This window comes from Oncorhynchus keta, chromosome 23 (assembly GCF_023373465.1).
Source record: "Oncorhynchus keta strain PuntledgeMale-10-30-2019 chromosome 23, Oket_V2, whole genome shotgun sequence".
In the NCBI taxonomy this organism is placed as follows: domain Eukaryota; kingdom Metazoa; phylum Chordata; class Actinopteri; order Salmoniformes; family Salmonidae; genus Oncorhynchus; species Oncorhynchus keta.
The window spans coordinates 34,953,935-34,974,860 of NC_068443.1; the positions used below are offsets into that span (position 1 = coordinate 34,953,935).

Sequence of the window (20,926 nt, forward strand, 5' to 3'; positions counted from 1 at the left end):
GAGGGGCCCCTGTGTTGAGCATTAGCGTGGCGGATGTATTGTTACCTACCCTCACCACCTGGGGGCGGCCAGCCAGGGTCCAGGATCCAGTTGTAAATGGAGGTGTTGAGTCCCAGGGTCCTTTAGCTTAGTGATGAGCTTTGATGGCACCATGGTGCTGAGCTGTAGTCAATGAATAGCATTCTCACATAGGTGTTCCTTTTGTCCAGGTGTGAAAGGGCAGTGTGGAGTGCAATAGAGATTGCAACATCTGTGGATCTGTATGCAAATTAGAAGGGGCTAGGGTTTCTGGGACAATGGTGTTGATGTGAGCCATGACCAGCCTTTCAAAGCATTTCACGGCTACAGACGTGAGTACTACCTGGTCGGTAGTCATTTTGGCAGGTTACCTTAGTGTTCTTGGGCACAAGGACTATGGTGGTCTGCTTGAAACATGTTGGTATTACAGACTCAGACAGGGAGAGGTTGAAAAATGTCCTCTCCAGAGAGGAACTCTGGAGCTCTGTCAGAGCGACAATTTCGTTTTTGGTCACCTCCCTGACTAAGGCCCTTCTCCCCCATTTGCTTAGTTTGGCCAGGCGGCCAGCTCTAGGAAGAGTCTTGGTAGTTCCAAACTTCTATGAATGATGTAGGCTGTGTTATTGGGGACCTTCAATGCTGCAGACATTTGTTACCCTTCCCTAAATCTGTTCACAATCCTGTCTCGGAGCTCTACAGACAATTCCTTTGACCTCATGGCTTGGTTTTTGCTCTTAAATGCACTGTCAACTGTGGGACCTTTATCAAGTTGTAGAAATATCTCAAAGATGATCAAACAGGATGCACCTGCGCTCAATTGAGTCTCATGGCAAAGGGTCTGAATACTTATGCAAATAAGGTATGTCTTTTTAATAAATTTGTAAAAGTTACTAAACTTATTTTCGCTTTGTCATTATCGGGTATTGTGTGTAGATTAATAAAATGTTTAAATTAATCAATTTTAGAACAAGGCTGTTAAGTAACAAAATGTGGAAAAAGGGAAGGGGTCTGAACACTTTCCGAATGCACTCTCATTTCCATTACATATGTCTCAGGGATTTTTTTTTGTGACATTGATTTTGTTTAGTAAACTTACAGTACCAACCTAATGTTTGGACACGCCTACTCATTCCAGGGATTCTTTTTTTTTTTTTTACTATTTCCTACATTGTAGAATAGTGAGGACATCAAAACTATGAAATAACACATATGGAATCATGTAGTAACCAAAAACAGTGTTCAACAAATCAAAAAAAAAATATTTGACATTCTTCAAAGTAGCCTTGTATTTAATTATTATGGATCCCCATTAGCCAAAGCAGCAGCAGCTACTCTTCCTGGAGTCCAGAAATATTAAGGCAAGTTTATACAATTCTAAAAACATGACAATACATTCACAACACACTGTGTGCCCTCAGGCCCCAACTCCACCACATATCTACAGTACTAAATCCATGTGTATGTATAGTGCGTAGGTTATTGTGTGTGTCAATGTTTGTTGCGCTGTTCCATAAGGTCTTTATAGATATAATTTTACTGTATTTTCTATGTAGTCATGGCTCTATGTAGTATTGTGTGCCTCCCATAGTCTGTTCTGGACTTGGATTGTAAAGAGACCTCTTGTAGGGTATGGATGGGTGTCCGAGCTGTGTGCCAGTAGTTTAGACCGCCAGCTCGGTGCATTCAACATGTCAATACCTCTCATAAATAAAAGTAGTGATGAAGTCAATCTCTCCTCCACTTTCAGCCAGGAGAGACTGACATACATATTATTAATATAAACTGTACATCCAAGGGCCAGCCGTGTTGCCCTGTTCTGAGCCAATTGCAATTTTCCAAAGTCCTTTTTTGTGGCACCTGACCACACGACTGAACAGAAGTCAAGGTGCAACATAACTAGGGCCTGTAGGACCTGACCTGATAGTTTTGTTAAGAAGGCAGAGCACACTCTTGGCATTTGCTCAACCAGCTTCATGAGGTAGTCACCTGGAATGCATTTCAATTAACAGGTGTACCTTGTTAAAAGTTATTTTGTGGAATTTCTTTCCTCAATGCGTTTGAGCCAATCAGTTTTGTTGTGATAAGGTAGGGTTGGTATACAGAAGATAACCAAATAGGGCTAAAGACCAAGTCCATAGGATGGCAAGAACAGCTCGAATTACTTTAAGACATGAAGGTCAGTCAGTGCGGACAATTTCAATAACTTTTAATGTTTCTTCAAGTGCAGTTGCAAAAACCATCAAGCGCAATGATGAAACTGGCTCTCATGAAAGGAAGACCCAGAGTTACCTCGGCTGCAGAGGATAAGTTCATTGGAGTTACCAGCCTCAGATTGCAGCCCAAATAAATGCTTCATAGAGTTAAAGTAACAGACATCTCAACATCAACTGTTCAGACAAAATTGTGATCTCCTCAGCAAAAACATAGTTATGAATATAATTATATTTTCCTGAAGGAGGGAATGAGGTATAACATTCAATGGGTAGTCAGTCACCAACCAGTCATATTCACCTGAAAACTGAAATCATGCCCAAAGGACCAATGGATGCCTTGCACCCCCTTGGAACCCCTGCCTTCCTGGCTATAATACCTATTCTCACCTGCATTGCTTGCTGTTTGGGGTTTTAGGCTGAGTTTCTGTCCAGCACTTTGAGATATCAGCTGATGTACGAAGGGCTATATAAATACATTTGATTTAAATCTGATTTGAATACCGGGGATAGCTATTATTTCCTGCTCTTCAGCAACCCCAACCCCCCCCATACCGCTAGGCAACCTGCTATGCAACCCTTGTCCTTTGCTGTCATATGCCAGGGTGATACCCTCCACAATCCTATCAGAAAGACGCTGCCTCGAACCATCCTACCCTGAGCTGGATTAGCGAAACAGACAAAACGCTGGTCACAAACGTGGATATCCTTGGTCCTATCCATATAAGTGCGTAAGGCAGAAAACTGAGGAGGCGAGAAAAATAACAACTCCCCGGGACCTGTAAGACATAGGCATACCCTTGGGAGAAAAATCTGCATTAGGACGTAACATCCCTTTGGAGTCGTCAGGCGCAAACTAGAAACAGGAAGGGTGTACTGATAGCTCATTGGAGATCCCCAACGCGTTTGGCTGATGCCAAGGCCATGAGCAGGGAAGTCTTGTAGGAAAGGACCTTCAGGTCCACTGACTCCAATGGTTCAAACGGAGGCTCACAGAGAGTGTCCAGAACCAAAGCTAGGTCCAAGGTCAGTGCCATGGGCTTAGACACTGATCTGAACCAACGCACACCTTTCAGGAACCGCACCACCAAAAGATGAGACTTTGGGGTGGAGCCGCCAATCTCTACATGATACACAGAGATGGCTGCCATATAAACCTTCAATGTTGAAAAAGAAAGGCTATGCTCAAAAAGCTCTTGCAAGAAAATCAAAACGTTCACTAAAGAGCTCTGAAAAGGAGAAACTCTTGTGACTAGGGGGCAGTATTTTCATTTTTGGAAAAATAACGTTCCCAAAGTAAACGGGATATTTTGTCAGGACAAGATGATAGAATATGCATATAATTGACAGTTTAGGATAGACAACACTCTAAAGTTTCCAAAACTGTAAAAATATTGTCTGTGAGTATAACAGAACTGATATTGCAGGCGAAAGCCTGAGAAAAATCCAATCCGGAAGTGCCTCATGTTTTGAAAGCTCTGCGTTCAAATGCGTCCCTATTGAGCAGTGAATAGGCTATCAACCAGATTACTTTTTCTACATATTCCCCAAGGTGTCTACAGCATTGTGACTTAGTTTTACGCCTTTATGTTGAAGAATACCCGTAAGTGGCTACATTGTGTAAGTGGTCAACTGATGGCTCTGAGTGATTCTCGCGTAAAATACAGAGGTAGCCATTTTTCCAATCGGTCCTACTGAAAATCCAATTGTCCCAGTGGATATATTATCGAATAGATATTTGAAAAACACCCTGAGGATTGATTATAAACAACATTTTCCATGTTTCTGTCGATATTATGGAGCTAATTTGGAATATTTTTCAGCGTTGTCGTGACTGAAATTTGCAGCCGATTTCTCAGCCAAATGTGAAGAACAAACGGAGCTATTTCGCCTACAAAAATAGTATTTTTGGAAAAAAGGAACATTGGCTATCTAACTGGGAGTCTCGTGAGTGAAAACATCCGAAGCTCAAAGGTAAACAATTTAATTTGATTGCTTTTCTGATTTTCGTGACCAAGTTACCTGCTGCTAGCTGGACATAATGCTATGCTAGGCTATCAATAAACTTACACATGCTTGTCTTGTTTTGGCTGTAAAGCATATTTTGAAAATCTGAGATGACAGGGTGATTAACAAAAGGCTAAGCTGTGTCTCAATATATTTCACTTGTGATTTTCATGAATAGGAATATTTTCTAGTAATATTTATGTCTGTTGAGTTATGCTAATTAGTGTCAGTCGATGATTACGCTCCCGGATCCAGGATGGGGTGTCACAAGTTAAACCTGACACCAACCCTTTAATGCAGACCACTTAAATGTATACAACCCTCTCATAGAGGGCACATGCGCTGACTGTATAGTTGTAAACCCCAGTCATCAAATGGAACCTTTCAGGAGCCAAACCCACAGATCTTATATCTGTCGTGGTGGGTGCCAAACTCTCCCGTGCGCCTGGTACAATAGATCCCAATGACACGGAACCCTCCACTGTTGATCTCTCAGAACCAAGGTTGTCAGGGCCAATGGGGAGCCACCAGAATCAACAACAGACCATGATGGACCCTCTCCATGGTGGCCTGAATCAGGTCCAAACACATAAAGCAGGGTCCAAGGCCACTGATACGCCAAAACATCTGTTCCCAACGGAGTGCCCAGATCCCTCATTGAGATGAACCGACGACAATGCTAATTTTCTTGCGAGCGTAAAGATCTACGTCGGCCCTACTGAACTGGTCCGAGGGGTGCAGTCTCCACTCCATAGAGATAGTAGTACCCCCCACTCACACACACAGACATTGGAAAGTAGATCTGCACCTACGGTGAGATTTGGGATGATGCGTCGCCCTGACCGTCAGGAAATGTGCCCTGCTCCATACGAGCAAGTTTAGGAGAGAGAGAGAGACTGTAATGTTTGTTGTCTTCCTCTGATGCGGAGTAAGACAGATCGGACCAATTTGCAGCGTGGTAAGTGTCCATAATTTAATAAGAAAAACGGAACACTACAAAATACAAAACAAACAACGTGAAACAAACAAACCAGTCCCGTGTGGCACAAACACGGAAAATAAACACCCACAACTCAAAAGTGAAACCAGGCTACCTAAGTATGATTCTCAATCAGAGACAACTAACGACACCTGCCACTGATTGAGAACCACACTAGGCCGAACACAGAAACCAACATAGAAAAACAAACAGACTGCCCACCCCAACTCACACCCTGACCATACTAAAACAAAGACAAAACAAAGGAACTAAGCTCAGAACGTGACAGAGACCATGTGTCCCCCCCACCTGTGTATGTACACACCCACCGTCCTGTTGTCAGACCTTACCAACACCAGCAGCAAGACTTGTCAAAAACTGACCTCGAAGCTGCCCCCTGGCCCGGGGCAACAAAATGGGCCTGTAGGGCCTCCTTGGCCACGCCAAACAACCTTGTTGGCAAAACTGGCTCATCCAAATACATCCGCCTGTCCATCTCAGGAATACGGGAGAAAGTCAACCAGAGGTAGCTCTGAGCCAGCACCGTCGCACTCATACTTTTCCTCACATGCCAGGATAGTACAGTGGGACAGACGCAGCTCAAAATCAGCCATAGCACGGATTTCATCGAGAAGCTCTGAAACTGGCTTCCCAGCCTCCACGGACTTATTCAGCTCCTGCAGCAAATCGATATGACACATCTGTAGCATTGTGACCACATTCAACGACCAATATTAAGACCCAAAACTTGCAACATCTAGGGGGACGAGTACTCTCTCCCTATTAACAGACACCTAAGACTCGTAGTCTTCATGTGCTTGAAAAGTTAGCAAATTGCATATCATGTTTTTCCTTTAGGCGAGCTGAAGAGCGAAACATTTAGGAAATTAATTTGGACTATTTTAAGTGACTATTTTGAGGCATTGGCTATGTTGTTGCTACGGTGACTCAGGAGGGACAAACAACAGTCACTGCCAGGGTATGAACATAGCACACCCACTTCAAACCACACCCCCAAGACAACTCTCTTTTTGCAGTCATGGCCGCTAAGCATTTCTTAGTGAGCAATCTTCAAAACGAGGCCAAATCAGGAAGTGCACTTGCCCTTTAAGGAATTGCCGACAGCCTGTATGCCCTACCACCTATCTGTTTCATGTATGGGGCGGCAGGGTAGCCTAGTGGTTAGAGCGTTGGACTAGTAACCGAAAGGTTGCAAGTTCGAATCCCCAAGCTGACAAGGTACAAATCTGTCGTTCTGCCCCTGAAAAGGCAGTTAACCCACTGTTCCTAGGCCGTCATTGAAAATAAGAATTTGTTCTTAACTGACTTGCCTAGTAAAATAAAGGTAAAATAAATAAAAATCGGGTAGCCTGCAAAATCCAGCAATGCAATAATGAATTATCAAGTGTCAACGTATCACCACGGTCCGTGCCATGGTGAAACTTGCACTCCTGTAGGTCTGAAATAATTGGATTGTGAAAATTGCATCCTGCCAACCAGAAAAGCAAGACAAAACAATTCAAATATTCTTGAAAGTCAGGACAAGGATCCTGCAAAAACTTTTTTTTTTATAGTTGACAAATACATTTAGCAGGCAGTAGGCATTTAGAATTAAATGTGGACTGGAGCTTCATAGTTAAATTTTAACATCAAAATGATTCGTTAATCATCATTTGGTTGTAAAACACAGTTTCCATCATTTGTTGCAATAAAGAAAGTAAAAAATAAAAATCCACCCGTCAAACAAATACAATTTTTGTCGATCTATATCTGCCATTTCCATTACACATGGAAACCTGCCTACTGTTGCAGATCATAGTGACTCACAATCAACTTTAGGTCAAGTTCTAGGGGAGAGGGTGGGGTAAGTTGAGCCACCCATCATTTCATAGAGTCTGTGAAGGAAGAAGCCACATGGAGTCCAAAAAAACAGAAATCATTTTTAGATTGTTCCATACATCATTTAGGGTCTCTATAAGCTTCAATATGAGGTCCTAAACCTAGCATGAAAGTGCATCCTTGTAGCGTGTGGGCTAATAGTAAAAATGTGGATGTCGGTTAAGTCAGCCCCCCACACCTCTCTGATTCAGAGGGGTTGGGTTAAATGCAGAAGACACATGATTTTGCCAAAGGCAAGTTGAGAAAATGTGAAGTGTTTTCTTCCCAGGCGTAATGCAAGGCTTTATCGCTGGAATATGAGGAAACAACAGGGCCTGGCTTATGTTAAAAGTGTTTAAACAAGTACAACGTGTTTGTTAGGTGTTAAGGCTGTTAAAAAAATACAATTATTATTATTGTGATTGTTGAATTGTGTTTGGGAAATAAAGATAGACATGGTTTTAAAAAGGTAGTGGTCATATTTAATTCAGTACAGAAATGTATATGTGGCTTAACTTCACCGGGTAAGTTGTGCCAAACTATCCCTTTTTTTGGACTAGCTGTTTTCAAAATGGTTATGTTGACATGAAACCTGAGTATTTCCAGGGACACACAATATCCTGAAATACTGTATATGTAGATATCTTTGTTTCCCTTGACGGTGTGATGTTGAATGTAAAAAATGTCTCAACTTACCCCACTCTCCCCTACTGCAGTTGTTTGTTTAGTTTACCAGGACCGAATTCACAAGTTGGGAATATTTTACATTTTATATAGAGCATTAATTACTCTGAATTCTATTGGACAATTTTTACAGTTAATTTCAGAATTTCACTAAAAGGTAGCATTATATAGGATGTTTTTTTTATGAATGTGTGTACGATATTGTATAAATATTAGTTCACAAATGAGCATAGGCTAACCCAACTTCTGACCTCATATTGTAATGGTCTACCGTCTTGATAGCTCTGATCAGGTCAAGAGTTGTTGATAATGGCCAACTCGCTGTTGATTGGTTTTCCACATCCATCTCTCTACTTCCCATGTAATTGCTTCCTTTAGGCCTCTCTAAATGAAGGCAAATGGAGACAGGGTCAGCTCAGCTGCCCTCCTCTCTTCTCCTCTTTGTACCCTCTTCATCCTTCTATTCAATTCAATTCAATTCAAAGGCCTTTATTGGCATGGGAAACACATGTTTACATTGCTGAAGCAAGTGAAATAGATAATAAACAAAAGTGAAATAAACAGCAAACATTACACTCCCAAGTTTCAAAGGAAAAGACACATTTCAAATGTCATATTCTGACTCTGTACAATGTTATAATGATGTGCAAATAGTTAAAGTACAAAAGAGAAAATAAATAAACATAAATACGGGTTGTGTTTGTTCTTTACAGATTGCTCTTTTCTTGTGGCAACAGGTCACAAATCTTGCTGCTCTGATGGCACACTGTGGTATTTCACCCAATAGATATGGGAGTTTATCAAAATTGAATTCCTCCTTCTCCGCCGGCCCCTCTCCACCCCCTTGTCCCCCCCATTGACCACTTCAGAGGGCTCCAGGAAATTATAGGGGATCTGACTAATTGCAGCCGGCCCACCGACAAACAGGGAGCACGCCACACTTCAGGAGAGGGGGAGGAGTGGAGGAGATGGTAAAATGTCTAGGGGTCTGATCGAGACAGAAGTCCACAGGTTATGATTTGACCAAACAGGTTGTGAAGAATACCTTAAGAACAGTCAGTAACAGGCTACGTTATTACGGCACATTACTAAATACTCTGTGTGATGCCACTTGCATAGATGCATGCAGGAGGCTAGTCAGGTAACCTAGTTGTTAAGCGTGTTGGGCCAGTAACCAAAAGGTTGCTGGTTCAAATCCCTGACCTGACGAGGTTTAAAAATCTGTTCATGTGCCCTTGAACAAGGCACTTAACCCTAATAGCTCCTGTAAGTTGCTATCAAATACTGTTTGCTAAATGGCTAAAATGTGAAACTTAAATACCTGCAGACATCAAGTTAAAAAAATGGATGATAAACCTATATCTATTCTCATCTAGACATATACCATTCCAGTAAACTATTTCCTACTTTACTGAAGGCCGACCACCACCCTGGAGGCCACTGTACTAAATGGAAGCAATTTAGGCAAGGTAACTAATAGCCATGCCTGCAGTGGACAGCATGTGATTATTCAGGGCTCTGATGGGCCACCCTCAACCCAAATGAGTCCTAAAACCCAGAATAAGGTGAATTCATCCTGATGATGTAATTTCCACTAGTCACAAGTGACTTGCAGCCGGCCCTGCATGTGTCGGCCGGCAGAATAGAATGCATCCGTCATTCACCGGCTGATTAATGCACTCCAGATGTGCCCGTCCTCCGATTTCAGGGCTCCCCGCCCCTTCGCTTTGTTGTGATAATGATACAGTACCCAGAGTACAACTGTTTATTTTATTTTCCGTCCGTTTCTCCGGTGGTGTAGCCGGGCAAGTCAGGGACCTTAGGTTCGCGCTGCTTCTCGATAGCCAATTGTGCGGCTGAGATGAAAGCCAGAGTGGAGTTATTATACTTTCCCCGTGGAACCAGGCCCCCCCTTCCTCACACTCCCGTCCACCCTACCTCAGACACGGATGTAATTGTAAACTGCTGCTGGTAGCTGTACTGTAAGTTTTGAGGTGGAGGGACCACCACGGGCCACGTAGGAAATTCATGAATGTCAGAGTTGTCAGGATCAAACGAGAGACACTTCCTGTTTGGGTCAGGTGACAACAACTCCAGGCAGGCAGCGTGGAGGGTGGTTCTGTCTAGAAGGGACTGAGCTATAAACAAAGTAGGTAGAAGAAGTTGCCCCAAACCTCTGATACTAGGGTCAGATACATTTAGGAATGGGTTTGGGTAATCTGATCCTAGAACTGTGGTATAGCGACTAGTGATTCTCACCATAACCTTGACCCTCTGAAATGCTGCCACTGAGGAACCCTCACAGATAAGGGATATAGCCATCTCTCTTAGCCCTGATAGGCCGTATAAAGATACAGATCTTGGGGGGAGCCTGTGTAGAGGCTGGTGCAACAGGACAAGGTGGCCAAACAATCTGCCCCAAGGAGGATGACAACAACCCTTCAACAACACACACACTCAAACACCACCCTCATCCTTAAGAGATTAGACTTGATGGCTGTTCCCAAAACAAAAAACAAGGCGTATCCTCCACGTTCGAGGTTGTTTGTGGACATGTTTTGGGAAGCTGGGAAAGCCAAACCCACTCACAACATTTCATCACAAACAGGATTGACTCAGAACACAAGTTCTGACCTTATAGTGTTCCAGAGTTGACCTTGGATGAGATCCACAGAGTCCTGATGCCAAGCCTAGGAGTATCCATTGCTTGACCATCAGCTGCTCGATTTACTTGTATCAATCTTCTCAAAAAGTTTAAACCTTTCACATAACCCACATGAAAAAACTATAGTATACTATAGTTTTCACTGTAGTGTTTTGTTTTAGTTGTATTATCTTTGTCAAAGACGTGGAGGCTTTCCCTTCCAGGAAACCTACTGGAGAAATACAACAACAACAAAAAAATCCAGAAATTGTAGTTAGGAACTGTCCATTCAGGTGTCTGGACAGATAGTTCATCGCTTTCGCTCTGTTCTATAACCTGTAGGGAACCACACTATATGGTCTGCACCGCCCACAACCGCAGGGCTCTCCTGAGGGTGGTGCGGTCTGCACAACGCATCACTGGGAGCAAACTACCTGACCTCCAGGACACCTACAGCACCCGATGCCACAGGAAGGCCAAAAAGATCATCAAGGACAACAACCACCCGAGCCACTGCCTGTTCACCCCACTATCATCCAGAAGGCGAGGTCAGTACAGTTGCATCAAAGCTTGGACCGAGAGACTGAAAAACAGCTTCTAGGCCATCAGACTGTTAAACAGCCATCACTAACACACAGAGGCTGCAGCATACATACATACTTGAAATCATTGGCCACTTTAATAAATGGATCATAGTCACTTTAATAATGCCACTTTAATAAGGTTTACATATCTTGCATGACTCATCTCATATGTACAGTATATACTGTATTTTATACCATCTATCGCATCTTGCCTATGCCACTCTGTAATTTCTCCTCCATATATTTGTATGTATATATTCTTATTCCATTCCTTTACTTAGATTTGTGTGTATTAGGTAGTTGGAATTGTTAATTACTTGTTAGATATTACTGCACTGTCGGAACTAGAAGCACAGGCATTTCGCTACACTCACAATAACATCTGCTAACCATGTGTATGTGACCAATAACATTTCATTTGACTTGGCATGTGGGGGAGGGGAATGGGCTTGGTATATGCCAATTAAATACGGTAGTATTCTACAGTATACTATAACATTCTATCGTAAGTACTACATATGATCAAGAGATACTACAGTGAGTGGTATAGTATACTACAAAATTCTGTAGCAAGCACTACACAATTGATGATACGACAGTGTGTAGTATAGTACTCTATAGTACACGACAGTTTACTACAGAATTCTATAGTAAGTACTAGAGTATTCTGTAGTAAACTGTAGTCTTTTTTCATCTGGGAAACCTTCGCCTGTGATATTGAAATGAAAGCTAATTTCTGGTGTGTGTATGGAAGGAGCAATGATAATTCTACATTCCCTTTAAAGTACCAGGCAATTTGCCCTCTGTTCTATGTGTGCCAGTTTATCACAGTGAAGGGGGAGTAGATTGTCCAACTAAGGTCAGATTGACAGTAATCGCAATAATTACTTGGAGTGACTGAGGAGCACACCCAGCTATCCAATCAGACACTGAGGGGACGTCCGGCCATCCAATCAGGTGAAGGACCCTAGTTACTAATCAGTAGCAGAATAGCCCACTTGACAATCAGACAGGACTCCCAATTCACCACTGATTGCAGAGGTCGTATGCCCTCCTCAAAACCATCACCCCCCCCCCCCAGCCTAAAGACACACTGCCAATCCTAATCTCTCGCAAGGAGCCACCCTGGCCCTGTAAGCCTGTTAACAGTGAAGGGTGCATGCAAAATAATGATGTGTGCATGCAGGTGTCTCTACAATATTAAGTTTATTTGTCTTATTCACCTTGAGGTTTGTGACCAGCTGTGTTTATACTGCGGCATGCAGATTAAAAAAAACATCTCTAGTCTACTCTTCGAGTCAAATCCAAACATGGAACCAAAGTGCAGTGTGCTCCGTACGATTCTCTCCAGAGTAGTGAAAAGCACATTTTCAGAAGGCAAATTTATTCCGAATAGTAGGTGAAACACTGAACTGCCTCGGACATAGAAATGTTCTATTGAAACCAAGTGAAGACAAAATCATTTTAGACAGACAGGCGGGCAACCGAGCCAGACAAGGAGGCCTATGGACAGTGTAACACCAGGGGAAACCCTGGGCATGAAGCTGGGCCTCCTGGTGGTTCAGAGTAGAGCCGGTGCAGTTCTTCCTGGTTAATGAGGCGGGTCTCCCTAATGAGGCATGAGTGCAGCAGGAACCAACCGGGCCTGGACAGAACCTGACTGACTGGATACTAATCCTCAGGAAATGGGCTCTTAACCGCACGCCATATCCCCATCAGAGCAACTGTCAGACATGAAAAAGGTGCTCGGTGGTCTGTTGATGGATTACCCTGTAGTACTAAATCTCCTCTCTCTTCACAGGCAAAGACACAGAGAGCGGCCAACTTTGTACTCAAATAGAAAGCTCAAATACATACACACATGGGTGTACGTATGCTTATGTGTGTATGTTCTTCTGTGCACTTTGAGACAATGATGGTGGATTAAACTGAAACAGACTGGAGGGAGTTGCACGGGAGGCAAACGCAAACGCGAACGTGCACTTTGTTTTTATGTTACACAGGCGCCAGTCATCAAAAACAAAGGGAGGTAGAGTCTTTAGTGAGATTAGAGTTACAGTATATTTACTTAAAGGACAAATATGGATGCACTCCATGCTTTGTCCTAAGGCTATGTTTGATTGACCTTGTACTATATTTACAATGATGTGTGGTTGGTGGATCTTTAAACCTCCTTCTGCTTTAGTCCATTAATAACACCACAGTTGAATACACTCCACTCTTTACTCTGTCTAGACTAGCTTTACAGAGTGTCCTCCAGAATGATTATGGGGACCAACGATTATCTCTGAACAACCCTGTTCCGAGGTTGAAAAGATTTGGCGTTGGCCCTCAGACCCTCAAAAAGTTCTAAAGTACTGATGCACCAAGTCTGGAACCAACAGGACCCTGAACAGCTTCTACCCCCAAGCCATAAGACTGCTAAATAGCTACCCGGACTATCTGCATAGACACTTTGTTGACTCATCACATACACTGCTGCTACTAGTTATTATCTATCCTGTTGCCTTGTCACTTTATCACTAGGTACAGTGCCTTCTGAAACTATTTGACTTTATGTTTTTCAGCGGCAGCGACTGAGAGACTAGTCAGGATCGAGGGAAAGATGAACGGAGCAAAGTACCAAGAGGTCCTTGATGAAAACCTGCTCCTGAGCGCTCAGGACCTCAGACTGAGACAAAGACTCACCTTCCAACAGGACAACGACCCTAAGCACACAGCCAAGACAACGCAGGAGTGGCTTTGGGACAAGTCTCTGAATGTCATTGAGTGGCCCAGCCAGAGCCCGGACTTGAACCCGATCAAACATCTCTGGAGAGACCTGAAAATAGCTGTGCAGCGACACTCCCCATCCAACCTGACAGAGCTTGGGAGGATCTGCAGAGAGGCCAAAGGTGCTTCAACAAAGTACTGAGTAAAGGGTCTGAATACTTACAATGCCAGTCAAAGGTTTGGACACACCTACCCATTCAAGGGCTTTTCTTTATTTTTACTATTTTCTACATTGTAGAATAATAGTGAAGACATCAGATATATAAAATAACACATAGAATCATGTAGTAACCAAAAAAGTGTCAAACAAATCAAAATATATTTGAGATTCTTCAAAGTAGCCACCCTTTGCTTTTATGACAGCTTTGCACACACCTGGCATTCTCTCAACCAGCTTCAGCTGGAATTCCTTACCAACAGTCTTGAAAGAGTTCCCACATATGCTGAGTACTTGTGTTGGCTGCTTTTCCTTCAGTGTGCGGTCCAATTCATCCCAAACCATCTCAATTGGGTTGAGGTTGGGTGATTGTGGAGGCCAGGTTATCTGATACAGCACTCCATCACTCTCCTTCTTGGTCAAATAATCGTTACACATCCTGGAGGTGTGTTGGGTCATTGTCTGGTTGAAAAACTAATTATAGTCACACTAAGTGCAAACCAGATGGGATGGTGTATCGATGTAGAATGCTGTGGTAGCCATGCTGGTTAAGTGTGCCTTGAATTCTAAATAAATCACAAACAGTGTCACCAGTAAAGCACAAACACAATCACACCTCCTCCTTCATGCTTCATGGTGGGAACCACACATGCAGAGATCATCCGTTCACCTACTCTGCGTCTCACAAAGACACGGCGATTGGAACCAAAAATCTGACCAAATTACAGATGTCCACCGGTCTTATGTCCATTGCTCATGTTTCTTGACCCAAGCAAGTCTCTTCTTATTATTGGTGTCCTTTAGTAGTGGTTTCATTGCAGCAATTCAACCATGAAGACCTGATTCACACAGTATGCTCTGAACAGTTGATGTTGAAATGTGTCTGTTACTTTAACTCTGTGAAGCATTTATTTGGGCTGAAATCTGAGGCTGGTAACTCTTACGAACTTATCCTCTGCTGCAGAGGTAACTCTCGGTCTTCCTTTCCTGTGGCGGTCCTCATGAGAGCCAGTTTCATCACAGCACTTTTTTTTGCGACTGCACTTGAAGAAAGTTCTTGAAATTGACTAACCGTCATGTTTTAAAGTAATGATGGACTGTTGTTTCTCTTTGATTATTTGAGCTGTTCTTGCCATAATATGGACCAAATAGGGCTTTTACCAAATAGGGCTATATTCTGTATACCAGCCATACCTTCTCACAACACAACTGACTGGCTCAAACGCATTAAAAAGGAAATAAATTCCACAAATTAACTTTTAACAAGGCGCACCTGTTAATTGAAATGCATTCCAGGTGACTACCTCATTAAGCTGGTTCAGAGAATGCCAAGAGTGTGCAAAGCTGTCATCAATGCAAAGGTTGGCTACTTTGAAGAATATATTTTGATTTGTTTATCACTTTTTTGGTTACTACATGATTCCATACGATTCCACTTTTGACTGGTACTGTAGGTTTACTAAACATAAGCAATGTCGCAAAATAATCCCCGTTATTTCTATCTCTACTTTGCACATTCTTCCACTACAAATCAACCATTCCAGGGTTTTACTTGCTATATTGTATTTACTTCGCCACCATGGCCTTTTTTGCCTTTACCTCCCTTATCTCACCTCACTTGCTCACATTGTATATAGACTTATTTTTCTACTGCATTATTGACTGTATGTTTGTTTTGGCCAAGATAAAGCAAAGCAGTTCGACACATACAACAACACAGAGTTACACATGGAGCAAAACAAACATACAGTCTCTGCGTTGTTGGGAAGGGCCCGTAAGTAAGCATTTCACTGTTGTGTCTACACCCGTTGTTGACGAAGCACGTGACAAATACAAATGTATTTGATTTGATTTGTCTATGTGAACAGATCCAGCCCACTGCCCAAGCAGTCCTCAAACTCAACTGGATTAATGTCTCTGTTGTCTTGGCAGGCGTCTGTCTGAGTGTCTGTTTAAACGTTTGTCTGTCCTCTTTTCCTCCGTTGCTTGTAAACAGATTTCTCCTCCGTCTCCTGTCTACTTGGGCTTTGAGGTTCAGCTGGTTGCAAAGCAGACTGTAGCCACTCGTAGAACCTGTTGACGCATGAAAAACTGTTGCTATAGCGAATCGTAAGCTCAAGAGTTGAGGTCTGAGATTATTTAAATTCCAATAAATTGTGAGCGCTTTTTGTAAATCAAGTCATGAACTAAACTTTGATCATCATTTTAGACACAATGCTATGGAGCTAGCTGCTGTAATTGGTCATGGACAATTTACCTCTCAATTTGTTTGACATTTTCCTCCATTTTCTGATTGGCTACTTCCACCAGGAAGTAGATGTAGTCCTCCTTCACCAGGACCTGTCCTTTGTGGCTCAGTGGAACCACCAGACCATGGGTACTTCGGACTGCCTAGAGAAATATCCCATGGAGAATGCACACAGAATAAAACAAACAACTTATGCTACACAAGCATTTCAGTAAAGCACTTCATTACAGAAGAATAATTGAAAAATGTAAACTCAATTACAAACCGGTATGATTTTGCCCTTCTTGTCTACAGTCAATCCAGAGTTTCTAAAGCCAGAGTTTATTGCCAAAGAGTGCTGTAAAATAAACATCAGTTTACATTAACTATCACTGCTGTGTTCTTCGGCCAACACATTGCATGCACAGTTCGTGGTACAGTAGTTTTAATACAAACAAGCTATACAGAGCCACCTGCAACATGTTGTAAACTAGTCTGGAGAGTCTGTTTTTTTCTGGTGTTTTCAATGAGAACTAGAGAGCAGGAGGGTTTTTTTTAAACTCCAACCAGAAGCTGTGTATCTTCAAGCTGTCTACATTGGACTTCAAACTTCAACACAGTATCTTCACATGACATCTCCAAATCAGACATCAAATCGCCCATATGACATTTCTTGGTTTGATGAAAAGCCAGGGACAGTTCAGTTTCTGCACATCTGGAGTGTCTAACAACTGGGACGGATAGATGATAAATAGACAGACACCACAGGAATAGGATGATTCACCATTGTAGCTATGACTTGCATAGTAGCTAGCTATCTGAATAACGTAATGGATGACAGTAGGTTAGCTATCTCGCTATCTAACTAGCTTACAATGGTATACTAGTTAGATATATAGCTGCAGCAGGCATTTAGTGACTGGAATAATACAAAAGCTAGCAAAAACCTCACCCCATCTATGAGAAGAATCCTTCCAGAACAGGAGCTGGTGGTGAAATAATAGGCTGAGTTGTTTATGGCAGTAACAATATGTGAGATGTCCTCCTTTCTTGCTGACATCTAAGTTATGTTGTTTAGACATTGGTTCTTCCATTGGATACATGTATTTTCCATTTTAGCTAACAGACAGATTTTGAGAGTAAATTACTCTGTATCATCTATAATATACAGCGTTTTGCATTTAGTAAGCAAGCATGCTTGCCTAAATGTTTTGAATAAAATGTTACGTTTATCAAATGAAAAAGGCGTTTACGGTTGCCGAGAGAGTCAAATGCTGATCAGTCAAATCAGAGAGGAAGAGGTAAAGCGAGAGGGATAGCTGGGCCCAAAATCTGTCTTCTCCAGCAACTGTTTTTTTTTCGCTCACCAAGCGTAGAGTTCTTCTTAAAATGTGATTTTAAACCTAACCCTGATCTTAACCACACCGCTAACCTTATATTAAAACCAAAAATCAAATGGTTGTTTTGATGAATGTTTAATAGAGCCAATTTGGACTTTGTGGCTGACTAGTGGAAATCTTGTTCTCATATCTGGTTATTATAATGGATCATCTGTGGTCAAACGCGGATGTTTAAAACTGAACTGCTGTCGCCACCGTGAGGCAACAGAGGGGAGGACAGCCACTTACAACTTCTCTCATGAATTAGTCCGTTTTGACATACCTTATCATTGCCTTGATATATGTTTATGCTAGTTGTATTTAGACACATTATGGTGTTTCTACTCAAACGTCCTGCTGAAGTAATGAAGTTAGCTGGCTAGGTAACAAGAAATGGCTTACTTGCTAGCTAATGACACTGTCCAAAGACCACAAGTCACTCGTGTCTTCTACTGCTGCTTGCCAGCGTTCTGCATTTAACGTGATTTACAAAGACTACTCTATTTGTTTGCAGATTACAACATCCAAGTTGACGAGAGCCATTCGAGTGAGTGAGTAAGTTTGGAGGACCTTCGGTTTGGAAACTGCTCCTACAGTACATACCTGCGCCAAATTCTGATCAGAAACCAGTAAATAAAATCATTCAAAAACTTGAACTTGCTATTACTTTTGCTAAAGTACAATAAATACATTGCATGGTTAGCTATTGCACTTCTACCTGTAGCTGTTTTATATTTTGTATTATGTTAGTTGAATGTAGTTCTGTCTGGTTCTCATGAAACAGCCTGTGTGTTCTCCAGGTACTGATCCATGTGTGTGGAGTGAACCCAATGGAGACCAACACATGCTCTGGGACCTACACCAGGAAGCCCAGCCTGCCCTACACTCCAGGAACTGATGTGTCCGGGGTTGTGGAGGCTGTTGGAGATGGGGTCCAACTTACAGGTGCTGATCTTCTCCATCCATCCCTGTTACATTATGATTACTGATGGTATTCTCATGCGGAATGTGATGCTAGTGTAGTTAAGAAACATTTTGCATCCAGCACTACCTAAGAATATAGACTGATGAACCACAAGTAGCCTTTTTTTGTATATTTTGTTTATCATTTTGATTTATGAAGATCAAATTAATTCAAATTACCTTTATGGGGTTGATTAAATACGGCTCAGCGTTTGTGACGTCTACTTGGTGGTGTGTATCTGTCAGGTGGGAGTGTGCAGCGTGTCAGGTGGCCTTGGGTCTGAGGGTCCTGGGGACAGCAGGGACCGCAGAGGGACTGAAGCTTGCCCTGAAGAACGGAGCTCACATAGAATGCTCTTTCCATGACATAGACTGACCACATGAATCCAGGGGAAAGCTATGATCCCTTATTGATGTCACTTGTTAACTCCACTTCAATCAGTGTTGATGAACAGGAGGAGGCAAGTTATAGAAGGATTTTTAAGCCTTGGGACAATTGAGACATGGATTGTGTATGTGTGGCATTCAGAGGGTGAATGGGCAAGACAAAACAGTTCAGTGCCTTTGAACCGGGTAATGGTAGAAGGTGCCAGGCACACCGGTTTGTGTCAAGAACTGCAACGCTGATGTATTTTTCACTCTCAACAGTTTCCAGTGTGTGTCAAGAATGGTCCCCCACCCATGAAGCCAATGGTGACTTTAACAGAGTTACTGAGTTTAATGGCTGTGATAGGGGAAAAACTGAGGATGGATGAACAACATTGTAGTTATTCCCCAATACTAACCTAATTGACAGAGTGAAGAGAAGGAAGCCTGTACAGAGTAAAAATATTCCAAAACATGCATCCTGTTTGCAACAAGGCACCAAAGTAATAATGCAAAAAATGTGGCAAAGCAATTAACTTTTTGCACTGAATAAAAAGTGTTATGTTTGGGGAAAATCCATTACAACACATTACTGAGTACCACTCTCCATATTTTCAAGCATAGTGGTGGCTGCATCTTGTTATGGGTATGATTGTAATCATTAAGGACTGGGGAGTTTTTCAGGATAAAGAAACGGAATGGAGCAGGCAAAATCCTAGAGGAAAACCTGGTTCAGTCTGCTTTCCACCAGACACTGGGAGATGAATTCACCTTTCAGCAGGACAATAACCTAAAACACAAGGCCAAATCTACACTGGAGTTGCTTACCAAGAAGACAGTGAATGTTCCCAAGTGACCGTGTTACAGTTTTAACTTAACTCTACTTGAAAATCTATGGCAAGACCTGAAAATGGTTGTCTAGCAATGATCAATGATCAACAACCAATTTGACAGAGCATGAAGAATTTTGAAGATAAAATTCCAGTTGTAGAAAGCTCTTAGAGACTTACCCAGAAAGGGTCACAGCTGTAATCACTGCCAAATGTGCTTCTGCATAGTATTGACTCAGGGGTGTGGCACTTATGTAAATGAGATATTTCTGTATTTCTGTATTTCAATAAATTTGCAAACATTTCTATAAACATCTTTTCACTTCATCATTATGCAGTAGTGTATGTATATGGGTAAGATTTAAAAAAATAATCAATTTTGAATTCAGGCTGTAACACAACAAAATGTGGAATAAGTCAAGGGGTATGAATACTTTCTGAAGGCACTGTAAGTTGATGATCTGATCGCATTCGATCCTCAATCAATACTCTTTTTCACTTTTACGTAGTATACCAAACATTAGGAACACCCACTCAAAGGCACTTAAATCTTTTGTTTTGCCCATTCATAGCTTTCACGTGGATTCACCTGGATTCATGTTCTTAATGTTTTACATACATCAGTGTATATTTGGGTATCATCAGCCTAGCTGTGGAAGTTGATGTTGTAGTCTCTGGGGATATGGCCGAGAGGGAGCATGAGATTAGGAACAGAATAGGCCCCAAAATGGACCTGAGTGGGATACTGCATCTGACTGTAGACTCCAATGTGTCCATAATATTCATAATCTCTTTGAGCACCAGAGGGTTGTAGATGGTAGTATGATTCCCTTTACGGTATATTGACATGCTTAAAACTGTTGTAGTCCCCTACCAATAGAATACAGTTATTTGAATCCATCTTCCTTGAGGATATTATTTAATGGATTGCACCTCATGATCTAGATTGTTTTTGAATAGGATCGAAACACCTTTTGAACTCCTTTGCCCATGACAGAAATAGAATTTACTATCCCGCTCTTTTTCCCAGGCCACTTTATCAGGATATATTGAATGAGTAATACTTCTCCTTTAGCCTTGTAAAAACTGCTCTTGTTTTCCTATTGTCAACCAAGGCATTGGAATTATATCTAGCTATAGTCAATTTACCAGTATTCTATTTTGAGATAGTTTTCCATACCTACCAGTGCCTACCTACTTACTGTTACATGTTACTGATCGACATAGA

At 42.0% G+C, this 20,926-nt stretch overlaps 1 protein-coding gene and 1 long non-coding RNA gene across 2 annotated transcripts; one reads left to right on the forward strand and one right to left on the reverse strand.

The window, feature by feature from the left end:
• Positions 1-12,187: 12,187 nt before the first annotated feature.
• On the reverse strand, positions 12,188-17,503 carry tyw3 (tRNA-yW synthesizing protein 3 homolog (S. cerevisiae)). Its single transcript, XM_035799284.2, has 4 exons — positions 17,113-17,503; positions 16,447-16,518; positions 16,191-16,324; positions 12,188-16,006 (listed from the first exon to the last, which is right to left on the reverse strand). Exons 1-4 carry the CDS (start codon positions 17,218-17,220, stop codon positions 15,886-15,888), a joined length of 435 nt encoding a protein of 144 aa, XP_035655177.1. The 5' UTR covers positions 17,221-17,503; the 3' UTR covers positions 12,188-15,885.
• An 85-nt stretch (positions 17,504-17,588) lies between these two features.
• On the forward strand, positions 17,589-20,001 carry LOC118401704 (uncharacterized). Its single transcript, XR_004829335.2, has 4 exons — positions 17,589-17,922; positions 18,054-18,168; positions 18,340-18,484; positions 18,749-20,001. It is a non-coding gene; the product is annotated as an uncharacterized LOC118401704 (long non-coding RNA).
• Positions 20,002-20,926: the final 925 nt, after the last annotated feature.